This window comes from Myotis davidii, unplaced genomic scaffold, assembly GCF_000327345.1.
Source record: "Myotis davidii unplaced genomic scaffold, ASM32734v1 scaffold271, whole genome shotgun sequence".
Classification (NCBI taxonomy): Eukaryota; Metazoa; Chordata; class Mammalia; order Chiroptera; family Vespertilionidae; genus Myotis; species Myotis davidii.
Genome location: NW_006284839.1, coordinates 2,606,511 through 2,625,703, shown reverse-complemented (window position 1 = coordinate 2,625,703; position 19,193 = coordinate 2,606,511). Strand labels below are relative to the sequence as shown.

General features: G+C 40.9%; 2 protein-coding genes across 2 annotated transcripts in view; one reads left to right on the top strand and one right to left on the bottom strand.

The window, feature by feature from the left end:
- RPP30 (ribonuclease P/MRP 30kDa subunit) overlaps positions 1 to 3,567 on the top strand; it is a 26,691-nt gene extending 23,124 nt beyond the window's left edge. The window contains exon 11 of the mRNA XM_006755100.2: positions 3,163 to 3,567. Coding sequence (XP_006755163.1) covers positions 3,163 to 3,272 — 110 coding nt within the window. The 3' untranslated portion in view covers positions 3,273 to 3,567. The remainder of the gene's footprint in view (positions 1 to 3,162) is intronic.
- A 5,269-nt stretch (positions 3,568 to 8,836) lies between these two features.
- ANKRD1 (ankyrin repeat domain 1) lies at positions 8,837 to 18,298 on the bottom strand. The gene is made up of 9 exons (XM_006755099.2): positions 18,029 to 18,298; positions 17,200 to 17,379; positions 16,148 to 16,285; positions 15,916 to 16,023; positions 14,647 to 14,745; positions 13,039 to 13,137; positions 12,659 to 12,757; positions 12,463 to 12,561; positions 8,837 to 9,719 (listed from the first exon to the last, which is right to left on the bottom strand). Exons 1-9 carry the CDS (start codon positions 18,053 to 18,055, stop codon positions 9,609 to 9,611), a joined length of 960 nt encoding a protein of 319 aa, XP_006755162.1. The 5' UTR covers positions 18,056 to 18,298; the 3' UTR covers positions 8,837 to 9,608.
- Positions 18,299 to 19,193: the final 895 nt, after the last annotated feature.

Sequence of the window (19,193 nt, the reverse complement as noted above, 5' to 3'; positions counted from 1 at the left end):
TAGGCCACTACTGTTTTATTTTCATTCTCTTTGAAATTTTTAGCACTAATGGTAGGGTCAAGAAACAATTTACTTGGTATCACCCAGAGGAATTTAAACTTCAGAATAAGTTGCTACGTATCGACAAAGTTATTTGGCATACACATACTAGTTAAGTTACTGAAGTCCTGTGTGTTGTGTCTAGATTTTAGTGATTTGATTTCCATTGAGAGAATTGATTACTGCACTGACTTACCATGAATTATATAATTTTGCTTTTGGTTTCAAAATGTTTAGTATGAGATTGTTGTATTATGTAGCTTAGACCCCATCACATTAAGCTCTGGGAATGACGAAATTAATCAGGATTTTATCGAAATTTTCTTCAATTTAGGGAACAGTTGGTTCACACTTTGGTTATTTTTGTCTATTTTAAATGAATGTAAGGAATCATCAAGAGTAGGGATAACAATTCTTGTTCCAAAGTAGACTAAAGCAAGAAAGGGGAACTTAAAAATAGGGGAAAATCTGAAGTTCTGCATTTACCTTAAAAAAAAACTATGTAAAGCTGGGCTTTTATAGTAGCTAAACTAAATTACTTGTGGACTTCAGGTAGCATTGCCATTCACTCTAGTGTGCCCTGGATAGGCCTAGTTTATGCTTGTCCTGCAGAATTAACCATACATCTAGAGGATAAATTATAGTCACCCTGGTTTCACTTGACATTGGGATAGTATGAGACAGTTGTGTGGTGTATTCCTAAGATTGCTAATTTAGCCTTAGGTTACATTGCAAGAAAGAAAGGATTCTGAGGCAAAGTCTCAGTATTGTCCCCTGCACTGATGAAGTTCCAGCTGGGATCTGTATCACCCTTAGTGCCGCATTTAAGGACAGCAGAGCCCTGGAGCTCTCCCAGAAGATGGTAATGGGTTCTTAGAGCGCCTGGAAACCTTCTCATGAGGGCAATATTGAAAGCAGTGCCACAATGGATACCTTGAAAACAGAAAACTTGGGACACACAGTAACTGGCTTTCAGCATTGGAAGTCTTGCTGCAGGGATTCAGAATTAGATGGGTCCTATAGGTTTCCAGGAACCAGTGAATAGCAGTTCTGAGGTTGTGGGGAAGGGACAGAAGAAAGAGGTTCAGGGCCAGAGGATCCGGCCAGTGGTTGAAGTTGGTGTTTTCAAGCAGCCATTGGACCAAGATGGACCTGTTGGGCACACCTGACTTAATTCCTCTTGGACAAAGTAGTGCACTCATAAATAAGTGCTTTAGAGGTAGTTGTAGATTTTCCTTGACAATCCCTGTATGTGAAAACTAAAGCCCTATACTAATGTAACTTCTTGCTATTACAAAAATAAATGTATTTTCAAAAGACTTACACTTTAGCTGATAACTGTAAAGGTCTAATTTATAATTATAAGCTTGAATTAAGAAGTAATTATTCATGTGATTTAAAATTAGAACATTTCTGAGACGGAACTAAAAGAATTTTGAAAATAATTGTATTTTGTTTTGTTACAAAGTATTGGTTTTCACAATTTAATTTTTATATTTTTTATTTATTTACCTGATTCTTAGATTTTTGCTTAAACCATAGTGATACAAATAAACATCTCTAAATACGTTTTCCATTTGGTGAAATGGAAATCATTGGCACTTTCTATTTAATTTGAGGCTCTCTGATTATGTTGTCATTTTAATGACCTCAAGAGCAGTTTTGTCCTTTTTATATATTAAAATGCTTTTAAATAACTGACAAAAATATAGTAGACTTGTCAAGTTAATCCTTACAAATGAAAAGGTAACGCTTAGCTCTTTAAAATTGACTTGACTTTTATTACTTGAAATAAATAATTCTTAACTAAATTTATGTTTATTGAGTTCTTTAGGTTTTACCTCCTTCATAGCTAATGGATCTCTCCCTAGGTCCTCTCACTTCCTAAGGACTAAGTTTTAATCTCTTTACATGGAATTATAGCTCTTCCCAAGCTACTCTGCCAGCCTCATTTCTCCCTGATGTTTTCACATTCTTCCCTTACACCAGCCATGTTGTCCCCTAACCATACTAGGTTCTTCTTTCCCCTCTCTCTCTCCATGGCTTTGCAAAGGAATACTTTCTTCTCCATTTGCCCCCTCTTTCCTCCCTAGAGTCACCTCCTGTATTTTTTTATATGTGTATTTTTATTGATTCAGAGAGAAAGGGAGCGGAAGAGAAAGAGAGAAACAGCAATGATGAGAATCATTGATCAGCTGCCTCTGGCATACCCCCCTCTGGGGATTGAGCCAGCGTCCTGAGCATGTGCCCTTGATTGGAATCAAACCTGGAACCCTTTAGTCCGCAGGCTGACGCTCTATCCACTGAGCCAAACCAGCTAGAGCGAGTCACCTCTTTTATGATACCCTCCTTGATTTATTCAGGCAGAGTTAATTCTTGTTATATTTGCTCCTTGTGGATTATCTCAGTGTGTTGTAGGAAGAAGCACTGTTAGACATTTTTATATCCTCTATAGATGACCTGTCCCACTAGTAGATTTTTAACACAAGCTGGCTAAATTTAAGTTGAGCTCTGCTGCCAATCTGACCTTAACATCTTATAATCCTTTTTTGTTGTTGTCCATCACCAATCTGTGAGATCGATAAACATATGAGTTTCATTTTCTTCATTAACTTAAGTATTTATTGAACACCTATTACATAACCAGGCAATAAATATGGTGGAATCCTCAGAGGTACATTGATGATCTAGCAGGGGTGACAGCTGTGGGACATGCTGTAAAATGAAGTGAGCACACACTGGAGGCAGTACAGTTGACGGTTGTACTTGCTCTGGTGATTTATCCGTCTTTCTCCCGTATGTAAAGCATCTGCTGCACTAGGGTCTGTGGCTTGGGTTCTGGCTGTATAAGATGCCACGGACAAACCATTAGGGATAACCTGCCGTGCAGTTTTACCCTTGAAGTAATCCTTAGGAATGAATTAGATGTTGGTGATATATTGATGTGTGTATATTTGGGACAGGGGAGGGGTAATAACACTAACTGCCATCAGCACTCAGTACTTCATGATGGTTTTATCATTTACTAGTGCTGTCAGTCAAAGCAAAATGGTGAAACTTGTTCAACTACCTCTTTAAATCATGTCTGAACTTCAAGCACTGGTTTCCTTCTTTGTTTTGTAGAAACTAGGAAAACTGCTTTTGGAATTATTTCCACCGTGAAGAAACCTCGGCCATCGGAAGGAAATGATGATTCTCTTCCAGCTTCCAAAAAAGCCAAGTGTGAGGACTGAAAAGATCTCCCAGGCTCTGTTGACACTCCCGTCTTCCCTTTCATAGTCCACCAGCCACAACAGAAATCAAACCTCTGCACGATGTGCTGTTTTCACGTGGAGCTAGAAATCGGTAGTCTCTAAAAACGATTTTATATTCAGGCGTTTAAACTAACAAAAGAAACCGGGTGAAGCACTTAAGAAAAGACTGAGCTAAATGAATTTTGAGATAGTCTAAGAGAAAACAGAGTCTAGCTTATATTCTTGGTGTAATTGATAAAAATGGCAGGTATAATTAGATGTTTCAATATTTCAAGAGACTCTTTTGTTCATTTAAAAACTCATGCTTTTCTGCTTTATTTGATATACATTTTTTAACCTTACTACTCAAAAAGTGTTTAGTTTTATGGACTATTAAAATTTATATTAAGGGATTGGCTTTTAGTTGATCTATTTTTGTTTTAAGCCTCTTTTATTCATCAGATCAAAGTTCTTTCTAACAGGATTTTGCTACAAAATTGGTGGAAGGAGCGGGGAAGTGCACCTGAAATCACATTGGCCTCCTCCTTTGCTGCTTCTCACCTCTGTGATGTCCTTGAAAATAGGATTCACTCCTTTGACTTGGAAGCTCCTGAAAACCTGATATTGATTTTTCCTAATAGCTTTATTAAGAATATCAAAGCAATTAAGAGCAGGATTATTATACAGTGGAACCTCAGTTCTAGAACTTAATTTGTTCTGGAAGCCTATTTAAAAATCAAATCTTTTTTTTCCCCCATTAAAAGTTATATAAATTGAATTAATCCATTCTAGACCCCCAAATGATTCCCTGTTTTAACCTTTCTTATATACAGTACATGTCTAGTGTACTGTTTAATCTATAAATAAACACTTTAAAAACAAAGAGGACATAAATGTAAATTTAACAAAAAGTAAATGAAATGTAGGGTAAAAAACCCAAAAATTTAATAATAAGCAGCAACAGAAGAAAAAAACCTCAATAATATTCACAGCACAATTTCCTGAGATGTTGACAATGTGAAGTTTAGCAGTAAACTGACTCATACTAGCACGTCCTCTCATTTATCACCTGAGAGACACATGAATGATTATACGAGCCATTAGATAGCATCTGATAGTATGAAAGGATTTGTCTGGTTGAGAAGCGAATTGTTCAAGATGAGAGATGTTCGAGAACCAAGGTTTGACTGCATTTGGTAGAGGTAGCCTTTTTGCAAATACCTGCACTTTTGCTATATTGATATAAATAATTCTTTAACTGAGAAAAAGGACAGAGTCAGAGAAAAGATCATTTCAGAAAGAGAAAGCTATATAACAATCTCACTTATGAATGTAGATACTTTTAAAATATTGATAAAGGGAAACCATCAAAACAGAGTATACCATGACAAGAGGAGATTTACTCTAGGAATCTAAGAATATTTCAATTCTTTTAAATGTACTTTATAATATCAATAGGTCAAATGAGAAAAATCAGGATCATCTTAATAGATGCTAGCAAGACATTTGATAAAATTTTAACTCTACTCCAGATTTTAAAATTAATCAACAACAAAAATCCTTTGGCAAAATAGAAGTAGACGACTATTTTACGCACACATACATATATATGTTTGTATATATTGTATATATTAACCATGATGGTTCTAAAATAAAGCATTTTGACTGACTTCCGCTTGTGCAGTTTGGTGGATTAGCCTACTCCACAAAGCTGGTGGCCACTGCTACTGAACCCCCTCACCAGGAGTCTGCCACCCGAGTGACAGCTTGCTTCTGCTCACACCCTACCTGGATTCACCAAAAGTTAGGTGTGTGTTCATTTTGTCCTTGTAGTTAGCATTGTAAAATTATATAAGTTGGTTAAAAATTATGATGAACTATGAGGGGCAAAAAAAAAGAATTTCTGCCCTGACTGGTTTGACTCAGTGGATAGAGCGTCGGCCTGTGGACTGAAGGGTCCCAGGTTCAATTCCAGTCAAGGGCATGTACCTTGGTTGCGGGCACATCCCCAGTAGGAGGTGTGCACATCCCCAGTAGGAGGTGTTTCTCTGTCATTGATGTTTCTAACTCCCTATTCCCTCTCCCTTCCTCTCTGTAAAAAATCAATAAAATACATATTAATAAAAAAAAAAAAAAGAATTTCCAGGAAAACACAAGTTGATGCTTTTGAAAGTTTTAAAAAAGAGGAGTTATTAAAAAAGAAGTGCTGTCAAAAAAGGTGTGAGCGGGATAACTAAGATTTGGGGGAGATCCAGTAAAAATTCTGCACTTGGCCTGCTTTACTAGAGTCTTAAGTTCTCCTTCTTCTTTAAAGAGACTGGGACTCAGAAGGCAGCTGTGGATCTCTCATCCGTGCATCCATGCTCCCAACAACAGCTTTGACCTTTCTTTAAAAGATTGGCGCACGTGAGTGTAGATTTCTGTAATTTACACGGAAGTGAAATGGTTAACGGGGTGTATATACAACTTTTTTTTTAATACCACGCCTTAATCTACTTTTCAGCCAACTGGGTGTGTGTGTGTGTGTGTGTCCCAGTTGCACCAGATACAATATACAATAGTGAGGGCTTTAATATTCTATTAGAAATGAGGTAAAGTTATTGTGGATGTGACTGTCTTTTTGAAAAACAAGAGAAGCAACTGGGAAAAGATTAGAAATACACGTCTCTTTTAGTTTATAAAAATGTGTGATATATTTGCAGTTGTGCCGCTTTCTATTTAGGAATATGTCCTTATCCTGTTGTTCAGATTACTAGGGCATGATGGTCACCAGTGAATAGCAGCCACCGGGTTTCCTTCTAATGCGTGCTTTTGTTAGAACATGAACCACTACTGATTCAGTTGAAACAGAATGACCATACTACCTTTAATAAAAGTTCAGCAGAGAGTTCAGTTATAGAATAAATACACAAAAGCCAATAGTTATAATTAACAATAACGTTTTATAAATACTATTTTAAAAGATGACCCTATTTATAAAGACATAAATTAATAAGAAATGTGTAGGATGTCTATGAAGAAAACTATTCAATGAAAATAAGGGAAATTGAAGACTGGAATACAGGGAGGGAAACATTCTTTTTTTTCCTTGGATGAGGAGATATTATGCATCAAATTCTCCCCTAAATTTAATGAATTTAACAAAATCCAAACGACATGTCTGTATGTGTTTTTGTTTGCTTGTGTATCTGCTTGGTTTTTAGACTTGGTGTTATGAAAGAATAAATATGAGAATAGCTAGGAAATTTTGTAGAACATTGGGAGGGACTTTTATTGCTCAGTGTACAAAGGACAAGAGAACTCTAGTAATTAAAACAGTGTATGATTGGTGCAGAAGTTCTTATAGATTCATGGAAGAGTTGGGAGTCCAGAACCTCTCCAGTTATCAGAAGCAGTGATGGTTTGTTTGGTGAGTGGTGCTGGGATAACTAGTTTCCCATGTGGGAGAGGCGGTACAGCATGCTAGTTGGGTGCAAAGACTGAAGACTACCTGTGTTAAAATACCAACTCACTAGTACCTCCTGTGACCTTGGGCAAATTACATAACCACTCCTGCCTCACTCCTTCATCTCTTCTCCCTTCCTGTGGCATTATTGCAAGGCTTACGTAGATTAACATGTGTAGAAGGCTCAGAGAAGGACCTGTCATGTACAATGTACCTACTATTTATCAGCTATCATTTTATCACTTAGGAAGAAAACAAGTCTAATTCCTATCTCATACCTGTACACACACCTATAGTAAATGCAAGTGGATTAAAGTTTTTTTAAAAACATGTAAAATACTAGAGAAAAATGTAAGTAAATTTAAAAATAGTTTAAAAGATAAATGAAAATAAATAAATAATAAGTTTGCATTAGAAAAGACCTACACATGGCCATAAAAAGCCAGAAAATAAAAAGCTTGATTGATTTGTCTCTCTGAAAATAATCTGTTAGGCCCTGGCCAGTATGTGTAGTGGTTAGAGCATCGCCCACACACCAAAGGGTTGTAGGCTCGATTCCCAGTAAAGGGCACGTACCTGGGTTGCGGGTTCAATACCCTGTCCAGGTCAGGATGCGTGCAGGAGGCAAACAATGTTTCTTACATTGATGTTTCTCTCTCCCCACCTCTTAATCCCTCCCTTCCACTCTCTAAAAAAAAAAATCAATGGGAATAATATCCTCAGGTGAGGATTAACAAAAGCAACAAATATGTATATATATATACTGGGGGGTGTCCCTCAGCCCAGCCTGCACCCTCTCCAATCTGGGATCCCTCTCACAATCCAGGACTGCTGGCTCCCAGGACCCTACAGGGAGGGGGTTGGGAGGGAGGGAGATAGAAGGAAGCTGCCCCTGGAAGGTTGACTCTGGATTGTTAGGAGACTAGATAGAAAAGGTTCAAGAATATTTCACACCATCCTCGGAACTCCATATGTATGCATGACCAGCTGCCTGCAAGAGCTGGTATGGACTATGCCTGAGTGTCCTCTCAAAGTGTTGGAGGCATAACTAAGAGGTTATGTGTGTGATACTGTCTGGAGCGAGTTCTGGGGAGGGTACCAGTGCTGGTGTTTCATGATGGCCTTCAGACATTTCCTAACATGCCACCTATTCCCATACCCGTGCCCTTTCCTCTCTTCTCTCCACTGCCTGGGATGTTCTGTGCCTGAATTACTCCAGATTATCCCTCAGATTCCTCTGAAAGCCACCACCTGTAAGCAGTCTTTGTAGATATCCCCTCACCCCATCAGATGATGTGCCTCCACATCTTAGACTCATAGCACTCTATTTTTTACTTCATTGTACTTACTACAGGCATTTACTATATATATTGATTTCTGTGATTATTTATTTCTTAGTATTCATCAAATTTTCTCAGGTCTTAGCACCTGGTCCAACACCTGGCAACAAACACCTTGGAGATCAGGAGTTATCCACCAGGTGTGTTTTCTTGTTGGAGGCCTTTGACACTGCCAGAGCTGTCCTTAACCATGGTTAAACCTCAGTCTGTTCCTGATGGAACTTCTGACGGAGCATTGTTTAGCATGCAGCAAACATTCTGCCCACCAGGGGTCTCTTTCCCCCATCATTGGGGCCAAAAGAACTTATTCTTTTTTTTTTTTTTTTTTTTTTTTAGTATATTTTTATTGATTTCAGAGAGGAAGGGAGAGGGAGAGAGAGATAGAAACATCCATGATGAGAGAGAATCATTGATCAGTGCCTCCTGCACACCCCACACCAGGGATCAAGCCCGCAACCACACATATGCCCTGATCAGGAAACCAGGTTCATCGATGTTCAACCACTGAGCCACCATGGCCAGGCAAGAACTTACGCCTTTGTATCAGTGGTTTTCAAGCCTCGCAGCCCAAGGTGTGGTGGTGGCATACCACCACTTCTAGAACCTCAGGTCCAGTTTGAGCCTGGCAGAATCAGAATCTGCATTTTAAGATCCTCTTGTGATCCACATACATATTAACTACTGAGAAATACTGTTCTACAGGGCAGTCCTAATCTGAAAAACTTGGAAGAATAACAACACCCCATCTAAATGGCCTTTTTCACGTATAGAAGTACTTAGAGGTTTAGAATGTGTTTGCTTTTATTATGAATATAAAATGTACATACGACTTAAGATACATTTACACATTTACAATTTGCCATTACTTTCATCTTTTTGAGCAAATCCCATTCTGCATGGCCCCGTTGCCCACTCCTTCCACTGTACTCCGCTCACTCGCAACATCCGCTTCACCTTAGCACAGTGCGTGACTTGGTAAGGAATACCAGGCCCAGCCGGAAAACGGCTGGCTTTCCTGTCCTTCTCTTCCATTCTACTGTTTCCGTCACTGTATGCATTTCCATTGCCTCAGACTTCAGCAGTAAAAATTCAGGAGAAAAGAGGGCGGCAATAATCACCTTTGTCTCTTAGAAACACCTTGAAATATCCTACGTGAGTGAGGTGACACATAGGCAGCCACTGAGCACTGCTCATTGGCATGGGTTACGGACTATCTATGGGAAGGCTCTGGAGCACTGTGTACGAATCAAGCTCTGCCCACCAAAGGATGAGCATAAAGAATCTGAGTATCAGTGATAGTGGAGTTCATTTAAGAATAAATAAATAAATGCACAGGAATAGATACAAATAAATAGAGTGGGTCGCCCTAAGGGAAATTTCAATGCCTATGTCCCAGTGCTTTCTTGAAACTTTACAGGGTGCAGCCTGACCGTAGGTTGATGAGGAGAAACAGGGTTCTGTAACTAAGTTGCTCTTCTCTGGGGCCCGGCCTTCCAAAGGCTACCGGTGAGGAGCAGCTGAAGAAAGCCTGCGGTCGGTCGGTCGTGTCTCCTAGAACGCAGCTATGCGAGAGGTCTTGTAGGAGTTTTCTTTGAGGCTGTCAAATATCGCTTTGGTTCCGTTCTGCCAGTGTAACACCAGGTCCATCGGGGTCTTCCCAGCCTAATCAAAACAGATGAGGAAATTTGACTTCCAGATGGGAGGCATCTATAAATTCACATCCTCTCAAGATATGTTTAATGAGGTAATGGATGGGTGTGTGTTACTAGAGTGTTTTATGCTTTCTTCTAAGTGATTGGCCATTTCTATTCAAACCAGTCTTTCACTGTTTCTCATGGGAATGCTTTTGGCATTTCAGATGAGCAATTTTCCCCCCCTATGGGACTATTTCAGGTATTAATAAAAATCCCCAGTTCCTATCAATGTGTAAAATGATTCCTTGATTGATAAAAACTGGTGGTAACCCAGCTGCTTCGACACCTTGGCTTAAATACTCAGGAACTGCTCAGAACTATTACTGCTCCAGGGGGTAGATTTTTCACAACTAGTTACATTGAGCTCTCTCCCAGGAAATTTTACTTTTCTGGAGGTGACATCAATGACATGTGTGAATAAATAATTTTTGACACCAAAATTCTTTTTCTTTTGAAATGTCTCAAGATAGTCACAGAAAATTTAAAATCATGGCACCTCTCAATTCTTGTCTTTAAATATGAGAAGTTCTAAAACTTTCCATCTCGATTCATTCAGAAGTCTCTTTAACACAGAGATTGCGAATTGGCAGCTTTGAGATGCAAATCAGTCTAGAGCAGTGATGGCGAACCTATGACATGAGTGTCAGAGGTGACACTCGAACTCATTTTTTTGGTTGATTTTTCTTTGTTAAATGGCATTTAAATATATAAAATAAATATCAAAAATATAAATCTTTGTTTTACCATGGTTGCAAATATCAAAAAATTTCTATATGTGACACGGCACCAGAGTTAAGTTAGGGTTTTTCAAAATGCTGACACACCGAGCTCAAAATGTTCCATCACTGGGGGTTAGGGGCTACCAGGCAGGTAGGCAGGTGAGCGGTTAGGAGCCAGCGGTCCCAGATTGTGAGTCAGACATATCCCAAGAGGCTTCCAATTGGAAAGGGTGCGTGAAATGTGCAGTTATTTCACATGAAAACTGCAGTCTTTCCGAGAGCAACGTAGGAGTGTGTGTGTGTGTGTGTGTGTGTGTGTGTTGTACATTGGAATTAATTGTCAACAGTTGGAAAATAAGAGATTTCCCAACTGAATTTGTGATCTCTGAAAAAAAAAAAAACAGAAGAGCTGGCAGCATGAGACTGTGATTCTGCAGAGCAAAAGGGGCTGGCTTGCAAAGTGATGTGCACAGATTCCTGCACCCACCCCCTTATGTTACTTGTATGATCCGCCTGGCCCCTGTGCATATTGAGCTAGTGGCCCTGTAACCTTCACTTTGGAACTTTTCACACATCTCCCTTTATCAGCAGACATGAAGACAGTTTGGACAACAACACAATAACATATTGTGTGTTGTTTCCAATCCCCTTCAAGATGGTTTCCAGTAGCGTACTGGTCTTTGTGGAACATTGACCCATTGGGTCAATGACATGAATAGTTTCAGAACCTGCATGCCTGGGTCTCACTGATACACAGAACTCTGAGCCCTATTTGTATATTTTTGGCGATTCCATAAATTCCTGGCACTCCTCTCCATTGAAATCTATCTCCTGATTTTCTGCCTACTTACACAGTCTCCCCAATCTGTATGCTATTTATCTCTGCAGGTAGTGGCTCACAGTCTGAAGGGAAAAAAATCATATTTTCTGCAGCTTTGGAGATTTGATTGAATCTACTCTTTTTCTGATACTTTAAATTATTAGATAAAGCCAATCCCAATGTCAGGGGTGAGGGAATTCTACCTTTAACACTTTCCCACCCCAAGCAGCAGTCTCTATTTCTTGCACTTATTCTTTGTTCCTGTCATCAAGCCAGTTGTTTCCAAGATAAAATATTCCTCTCAGTCTCATAGTAATACAATAAGGAGAATATTGTAATACAATAATTCACATTATATGATCACTGGGATTTTCTTTTTTTAAAAAAGCGATTCTCCAAAAGCTTTCAAGTTATTTTTTTAGTAATTTACACCCTTTCCTCTGGGTGATATTTTTAAAGCTTATAGTAGATGATGTTTGCCTGGGAATTGGGACCATGAGAAGCTGGTTTCGTTCCCTGCTTATAGATGAAGCTAAATTAATACATACTTGTAAAAGGGACTTATACAAGCATTTTTCGAGGCCTAAATATAGGAAATTATTTTGAGGGATGTGCAGATAAACCAAAGCGGAAAATAGATGGAGATTATCTCAAAAATATAGGCAACAGTACAGCGGCCCCTGGAAGAAAGTGGTAGCATACGATGCAGTTGTCAGGAGGAGAGGACTGTGAATTCCTGGGATTAGATATTGATTGATTTGAGTTCATTGGCTCTGGCTGCGTTGACCACTGTAGAATTTGAGACCCCCTTCAGGAAGGTGGTGTCTGTATTCCTGTCAACCCCAGGCCGTGCTCAGTCAGGATGGACACAGCAGATTGCACTTGTGTCCGTGGAGGTGAGCAATTGGACCGTCTTTTATTTTCAAGACCAAATTCTAAAAGCATTACTAGATACCATATTAGACACTGAAGTCATAGCAGTCACTATGGCTCTCCCCATCTCTGACCAGGTGACCCAAGTCTGCCAAGGTTAGCAGGGATGGAATGGACCAAACGGGGCACTGAAACCGTTAGAGATGACCCCTGAAATACTACCATTGTGGGACGATTTTTCAAGACAGTTTTATACATTGGTAATCCTGCAGGCAGGGCCCCTTGTTTGGAGCACTTACACAGTTCTTGACGTTGAGGTCCGCGCCGTACATAATCAGGAGTCGGATCATCTTGTAACGATTCAGTCTCACGGCGTCGTGCAGCGGGGTATCTCCTTCCTAGAGAAGCAGAGTGAACACGCTGAAGGGGGTCCTGAGGACAGAGGTGGGTGCCAGCTTGGGGAGTAATTCCAAGGACTAAACTCTGACCACTCACTCGGTCTTTGGCGTTGAGGTCCGCCTCGCAGGCGATGAGATGCTCCGCGCACTCGTAGTGGCCCGTCCTCACCGCCACGTGCAGCGCTGTGCTGAGCAACTGGGAGATTGAAGAACGAGGTGGATTTGCTGGGCGTGAGGACCAGGTCGTCCCAGACCCCGAGGCATGTGGGGGACCTGGCCAGTGGCCACTATGGTACCCCACACACAGCATGGGCTCTCAGCAGGATGGCAAAGGTGGGAGGAGGTGGGAAATGAGGAATGGGAAGGGGAGGGGGGGAGGGAGAAAAGGGGGGACAGGGAGAGAGGAGGAGGAGGAGGGGAGGGGAAGAAGGCGGCATGGGGGGAGGGGCGGGCGCAGGGCTGCAAGAGGAGAAATACCTTATCCCGGGCACTGATTTTTGCTCCTTTATTCAGCAACAATTTTAAGACATCCACGTTTCCTCCACGGCTTGCCCAGTGGATGGCTGTAGATTCAAGCTATGCCGGGAAGGTAAAAGGACATGACGTAAGGTAAAGAAGAACCTGGTCAGAGGTATTAGTGTGGACTCGGTGTCTAAGGCCCGGGAACACCTGCTTTGCTAGGGCATCTGGTAGCAGTGGTTGTCCCCGTCTAGATCCCCAATTCCAACTATTGGAGTTGAAGGCCCTTTGCCAAATGTTTTAGCTAAACTCTTATGGGTGCGAACGGGAGTATATGCATGCATATGTGTGCATCTGTCATGTGCCTCGTTAGGAGGCTCTTAATCTAATAAATATGTATTAAGAAGAATAAGAGCTACAACTTGATGAGAATTTCCTCGTGCCAACATGTTGCTAGCCACCCTCGACTTGGTTGTCCTCCTGGCAATATTATGAGTGAGGTAGGTGGTCGTGTGATAAAATCAAGGCTCCACAGTAGTCATGTTTCTCCCCAAGGACACACAGCTAGTGAATGGCAGGATAGATATGCAAACCCACTTTTAATCACTTTTGCCAAATACGAAAACTCAAAAGTTCTAGAAAAAGTGTACTTCAAAATTCTGGCAGAATAAAAGTGGTCCCTTCCAAAAGATTTTAATTTGCATCTGACACTTCTCCCTGTGCCCCTGTTATTTCTTATCTCCTGCCCGTCCTCATTTCTCCTTTGTGCTAGCATAGCTTCTGCACCTCGCCCGTCATCCCATGTGGTCACTGCATGCTGCACTTACTCAGAGAGGGCCCCCTTTGCTGCTCTGGGTGGTTTGTCTCTGGCCTGTCAAATCCCACACTTGTGAATGTTAGTGTCTTTCCATGCTAACTTTATTTTTTGTTTCTTTAATTGTTCTTCTGTGTGTCTTTTGGGTTCAGTTTTGGCCAAATCCTTTGTACTCTTCATGTACCCTTTCCGCTTTGCTCCAAAGTCAAATTGAGCTGCATTTAAATAAATAAAGCATTTCCCAGCTCAATTTCAGTTCATAAAATACGCTGTATACTGGTCTTTGTAGAAATCACAGTGTTGAATTATTGAGGTCTGAAAAGCAGCTGCTTTCCATAGATGCAATTCATTTAGTATGCAGTTTAGCCCCAAATCACGTCTACGGCAGTCAGCATCTATCATATAAGGCATGCAGCGAGAGAATTCTGATTCATTGCTGGCAGCCCAGGGGCCTCGAGCAGACTGCCGTGTATAATGGAAGGGCGGGGATGTTGAAAGGCGAGTGTCGACTGTATTACTTCTCAGTGATGCTACTGACTTGATAATGACCCAGCTCTCTGATGAGGGTATTGAATTCTGCTCAACAGCTTTCACTTCCTCCTTTTCCCTGGAACACTTCTCTCCTTTTCAGTATGTATAGAAAATACTTTCCACATGACCTAGTCCCATCTCTTGTGTGGAGAAATAAGCTTTTGCCTAGTTCTCTCAGATCAATTTCCAATCCAATCAGCCCAGTGTTTCATTTTAGCTTTTCTCAAGCTTCATATAGTCTATACATTTTGGCTTATTTCCAAACGAAGAAATATATTCACCATATCACGGAATTCGACCTGTGCTCCAGCTTCCAATAACTTCTCCACAATTGCCAGGTGTCCTTCCAAGCATGCTCTATGCAGAGCTGTCCGTTTATACTGTCAGAATAGAGATTAAAAGAGAGAAATGCATATAAAAATGTGCATAAATCCTTTCCAGTAGGTCTGGATCTGGGGACTCTGATGACTTAATTGATAGAAACTGGAGTGCTTCTTTATGAATTAGAAATGTTAAATTCACTAAAATTGCAGAACTAGAACAATTATCCTGCAACTGAGATTTGTGCTTCCGGCAAAGTACATTTCTAAGTGCCTAGAAGTCTGTCTACATAGGGGGATGTGACGTCTTGCAGGTTCAAGACGACCTAAATGCTGATTTTTCCCTCTATTGTATTTTGCGCCTTCATTGTTGTGTGATGTTTATCATGCAGATCAGACAGTTTTCTTTCATCTGGGACTGTTGGTAAATTAAACATCAAAAAGTATTCCATTCATTTTAAGAAAATGGGAGCACTCATTTTTAGTTCAACTTCAGAAATGATTCCCCATTTACATTTCTGAATACTAAAAGGATTAGTGATTTCTGGTAAATTGGCTTCATACAAATAGGTGAATTAGACTTATTAAAGCTGCAACAACTTTAGGCATGATTTCACTCCAGTGCCCTCCTTACAGATAAGGAAACTGAGATTGGGGAAATGCAAATCAAGTAGCGAAGTAGAGATAGAGCTGGCACGTGAGCACTAGGCTCTGAATTTCCCACCTAGAGCTGATGTGTTTGGGTCCAATCAGAGATGATGCTAATAATATACAGTGTATCCCCCCCAAATGCATAGACACTTCGAATAATTATTAACTCCAATGGGTTAAATCTGAAAAGAAAGAAACATCAATTGAGCTATCAGGAAAAAGTGTATATACATTTTGGGGGCGACACTCTATTTCTGCAAAGGTAGTTTGTTGGCCTGGCCTTATTCAAGGCCTATCCCAAGGATCTAAGAAGTTAAAGGCGAATGAAAAAGCCAGAAATATATGAGTCCAAAACAATTATTCAATCAATAGCACTAATCCAGGATTTTGTGGGGAGGGGGCGTGTTTTTCTTTTGGACCACTGCACTCTTCTGTTATGCTGCTGACATATGTGGCAACAGCTGGGGAAAGCTCTTTCAGGTGGATTGATTTTTGGCACCATGTTAGCAAGGCTGCAGTAAAGCAGAAGAAACACAAAATTAATGAGCTGGGTTTTGCAGTGCTTTGTGTAAGCCTTACCTCATCACAGGCATCTGGATTGTTCTTGTCTGACAAGAATTTTTCTACTACTGGCAGTTTATTCTCCAGGGCAGCCTTCAGAAACCGAGGCACATCCACAGGTTCTGTCTAAAGCCAAAATAGGGCGAGAGTTACCCGTGAGCGTCCCAACATTCAATCAAACCCTCCACAGGTTTATTCCCCCGTAGCACACACGCCAGACGTGTGAGACTATACAGCCTAAAGCCCTTACGATGATTTCAGGTTCAGGTTCCTTCACAACCGGAACTTTAGTTTTCCTGTATTTTTTCTTTTTCTTCAGTTGAATGATAACTTCAAGGTCTTCTAAATTTTCAAGCTTTGATCTTTGTTCTAGTTTTTTCTTCTTGAGCTAAAAAAAGAAAACCGTGTTTCAAAATATGTTGAGTTCTACTGACAAGCATTCTGGTTGTGTCTAAACAAAACCTGCAAGGTCTGAAATAAGTATGTATACTGCATGAGCAAAAGAATAGAAAAAATAAATCTTTGATTTCAGTTTAGTCATTTCTTATTCGAGGATTTGGGGGTCTGATTTTTTAATTAATTGTCTTCATCTTCACTTATCTTGAGTGTAGCATCAGCTTTTGACTAATTGGAGATAGGATCTAGTCTCTAAGTGATGATTTTGTAATGACTGCCATAAACAAACCCCAGATTTCTGTCAAATTTTTTCATTATACTCTAGAATTTTTTTTTTTACCCAAAATAATCTAATAATGAGTGCTGAGGTTTGAAATATCAATGCCAATCTCTTTCAGGAAGCCCAATAAGCAGGGCCCATGAAACAGACTGTCCGAGGACTACAGCTAACTAATGCATGCTTTATCTGTCATTAGTAAGTAATGAAAATTCACCCAGGAACACAGATCTTAGCAACACAGATAGTAGACACAGTCAAAGAATGATCCTTAGACTACAAACCATGTTATTGAGAGAAAGGGGTCTCTCTTTCTTGGGATAAACTAGATGCATGTGACAGCAGAAATTCCCTGGACACATTTCTCTTTCCAAGTCTTTCAATCAGAACATGGTCAAAGAACCTTCGATCATTGATTCAGAGTCTGGAGGACATAGTCTCGTAAAAGAATTCTTTCCCACTACGTATCCCATAGAAGTTGTCTCTTTACAGGGTTCATATTTGGTATGAAACTTCTTTGGGATGGTGGCATTTATTTTGTTTCTCTCTCTGCTTCTTCCTGCTTGGCATCACCTTTTCCCTGTGCTATCCCTAACCTCCCACTAGTGGATCCCATGGAGGGTTCTTACCTCTGCCTCTCGCTGTTTCTCAATTTTCCACTGCTGCTCCGCAAGGCTCACTGAGTGGGCCGGGAGTGTTTTCAGGTCCTCGTGCTTTTCCAAAGTAACAGCAGCTTCATACTCTCCATCTGTGAAATCCTCAGGGAGGAACTCCCCAGCGTCCCCACCGCCATTCTTCTTCCCTGTGACCTACGAGGGAAGAAGATGGCAGGTCAGAGTAGCAGGGCTTGTCCTGGGGTCGTCCTCTGCGGAGGATGCTGCAGGAGGCCCCTGGTCCTCCTCCCTGGCAACAGCCACCCCCGTGCAGCTGTCAGATCTCAGGTGTGACCCATTGCTGCGATGTTCCAGGACTGCCTTAAGATACTTGTCCTGCTGTCTTAGTTAAATCAAGGTTTAGGTTAGATTGATATGCTGAAATGCACTTAATCCACTGAGTCACATTTCTCCTAGGAAAATCACAACCACCCCCTCTGAATATTTAAAATTACTCCATTTTATTACTTTTGATAACTCTTGGCCTTGAGTTGAAAAGTTTTCTGACACATGTTCTTGCCATAGAGCTTCTTCCCTAAGGCATTTTGATAATGACCTGTGAGTGTACACTTTAGTAATAAAACCAAAAAGGAAACGGTAATAAATAGGAAACATGTAGAAAAGTCATTGCTCCCAGCTCCATTTTTCCAGTGTCACTCATTTTATCACATAAACCATTTTCCATATATGACATTTTCACTGTGCATTCTGTACCTGTGCCTTTTGCCTGAAAGAAAGGACATTTTCGTTTTCAAATTAAAACCAAACCAGTTTTCACTGCACAAAAATAACATGTCTTACGTACCAGCTCTTCCACTTTCAGCATCATCATGTTGGCCTGAAGTTCGTCTGTATGTTTTTCTCCTGCGGAATGAATCCCTTCAGTCGGCCCTGCTGGACTCCTCCACACGGGGCAGCTTATATAGCCAGGGCTGGGTGAGATAATCTTCCAACCTGGGAACCCAAGTAACACCCCCGCCCCCACCAGTGGCCAGCTCAGAGGCAGGTGAATTTTCGTTCCAGACTCAGTGTCTGGGAAGCAGAAGAGGGAGGAGATGACAGGCAACCCCACTGAATATGTGAATCAAGAGGAAATGTGAGAGGGCCATTCCTTTGGCAGTGACCACACCGCTCAGCAATGCCAGTCATCCTATTTATCGGGAAGCCAGGGGACAGCTGCCTGTTGATATTGCACCACAACACTGCTCTTTTGCCTTCTTTGTCAGCTTTCATATGACTAACTCTATCAGGAAAATGTAAATACCCTGCACATCACACTCCCGGTAATATCTTTCTGATAACCGGACTTATCAGCACTTCACTTGGGGGAAGTGTTACTTCAGGACATCCTATTCCCATGGGTAAACAGACTGAGAGGAAAGGATCCGAGTCCGCATGGCCCTTGTCTATATCTGTTGGAATTCTCTGGAGTGATGTCTGGGGCTAAAAAGGCCCCATGACATGCCTTCTTGCCATCATTATAAGAAATTGAAAGCATTCAGTAATGCAGTTTTGTTTTATGCCGTCATTGGCCATAATTAGCATATGACATGCTTACTGTCTTCTAAAACAGCATACTTACTGGAGCAATTTTTATTCAAAAAAGATCCAAATGGTCCAGAGATAGATTATATGAAACCAGTTCTTTGCAACGGTACGACCTTGATTAGGCCATAGAGCCAAAGTTCTCAGATGCTGTGGGTAAAAGACTCCTATGGGAGCTTGTCGAAAATGCAGACCCCTGGGCCCCTCTTCAGAGCATCTGAGTTCATTTATGGGGAGGCCTAGGAATCTGTATTTTCAAAGCACTCAGATCATTGGGGTGCATCAAGGTTTGCGATGCATTGCCAGAGAAGCAAAGAGCTGTGCTTTGGGCAGGGATGTTTCAGGTTTCTCGTCTCTGAGGTGTTACATTATGTAAAAATATTTAGGTCTCATCCTGGCTGGCATGACTCAGTGATTGGAGAGTC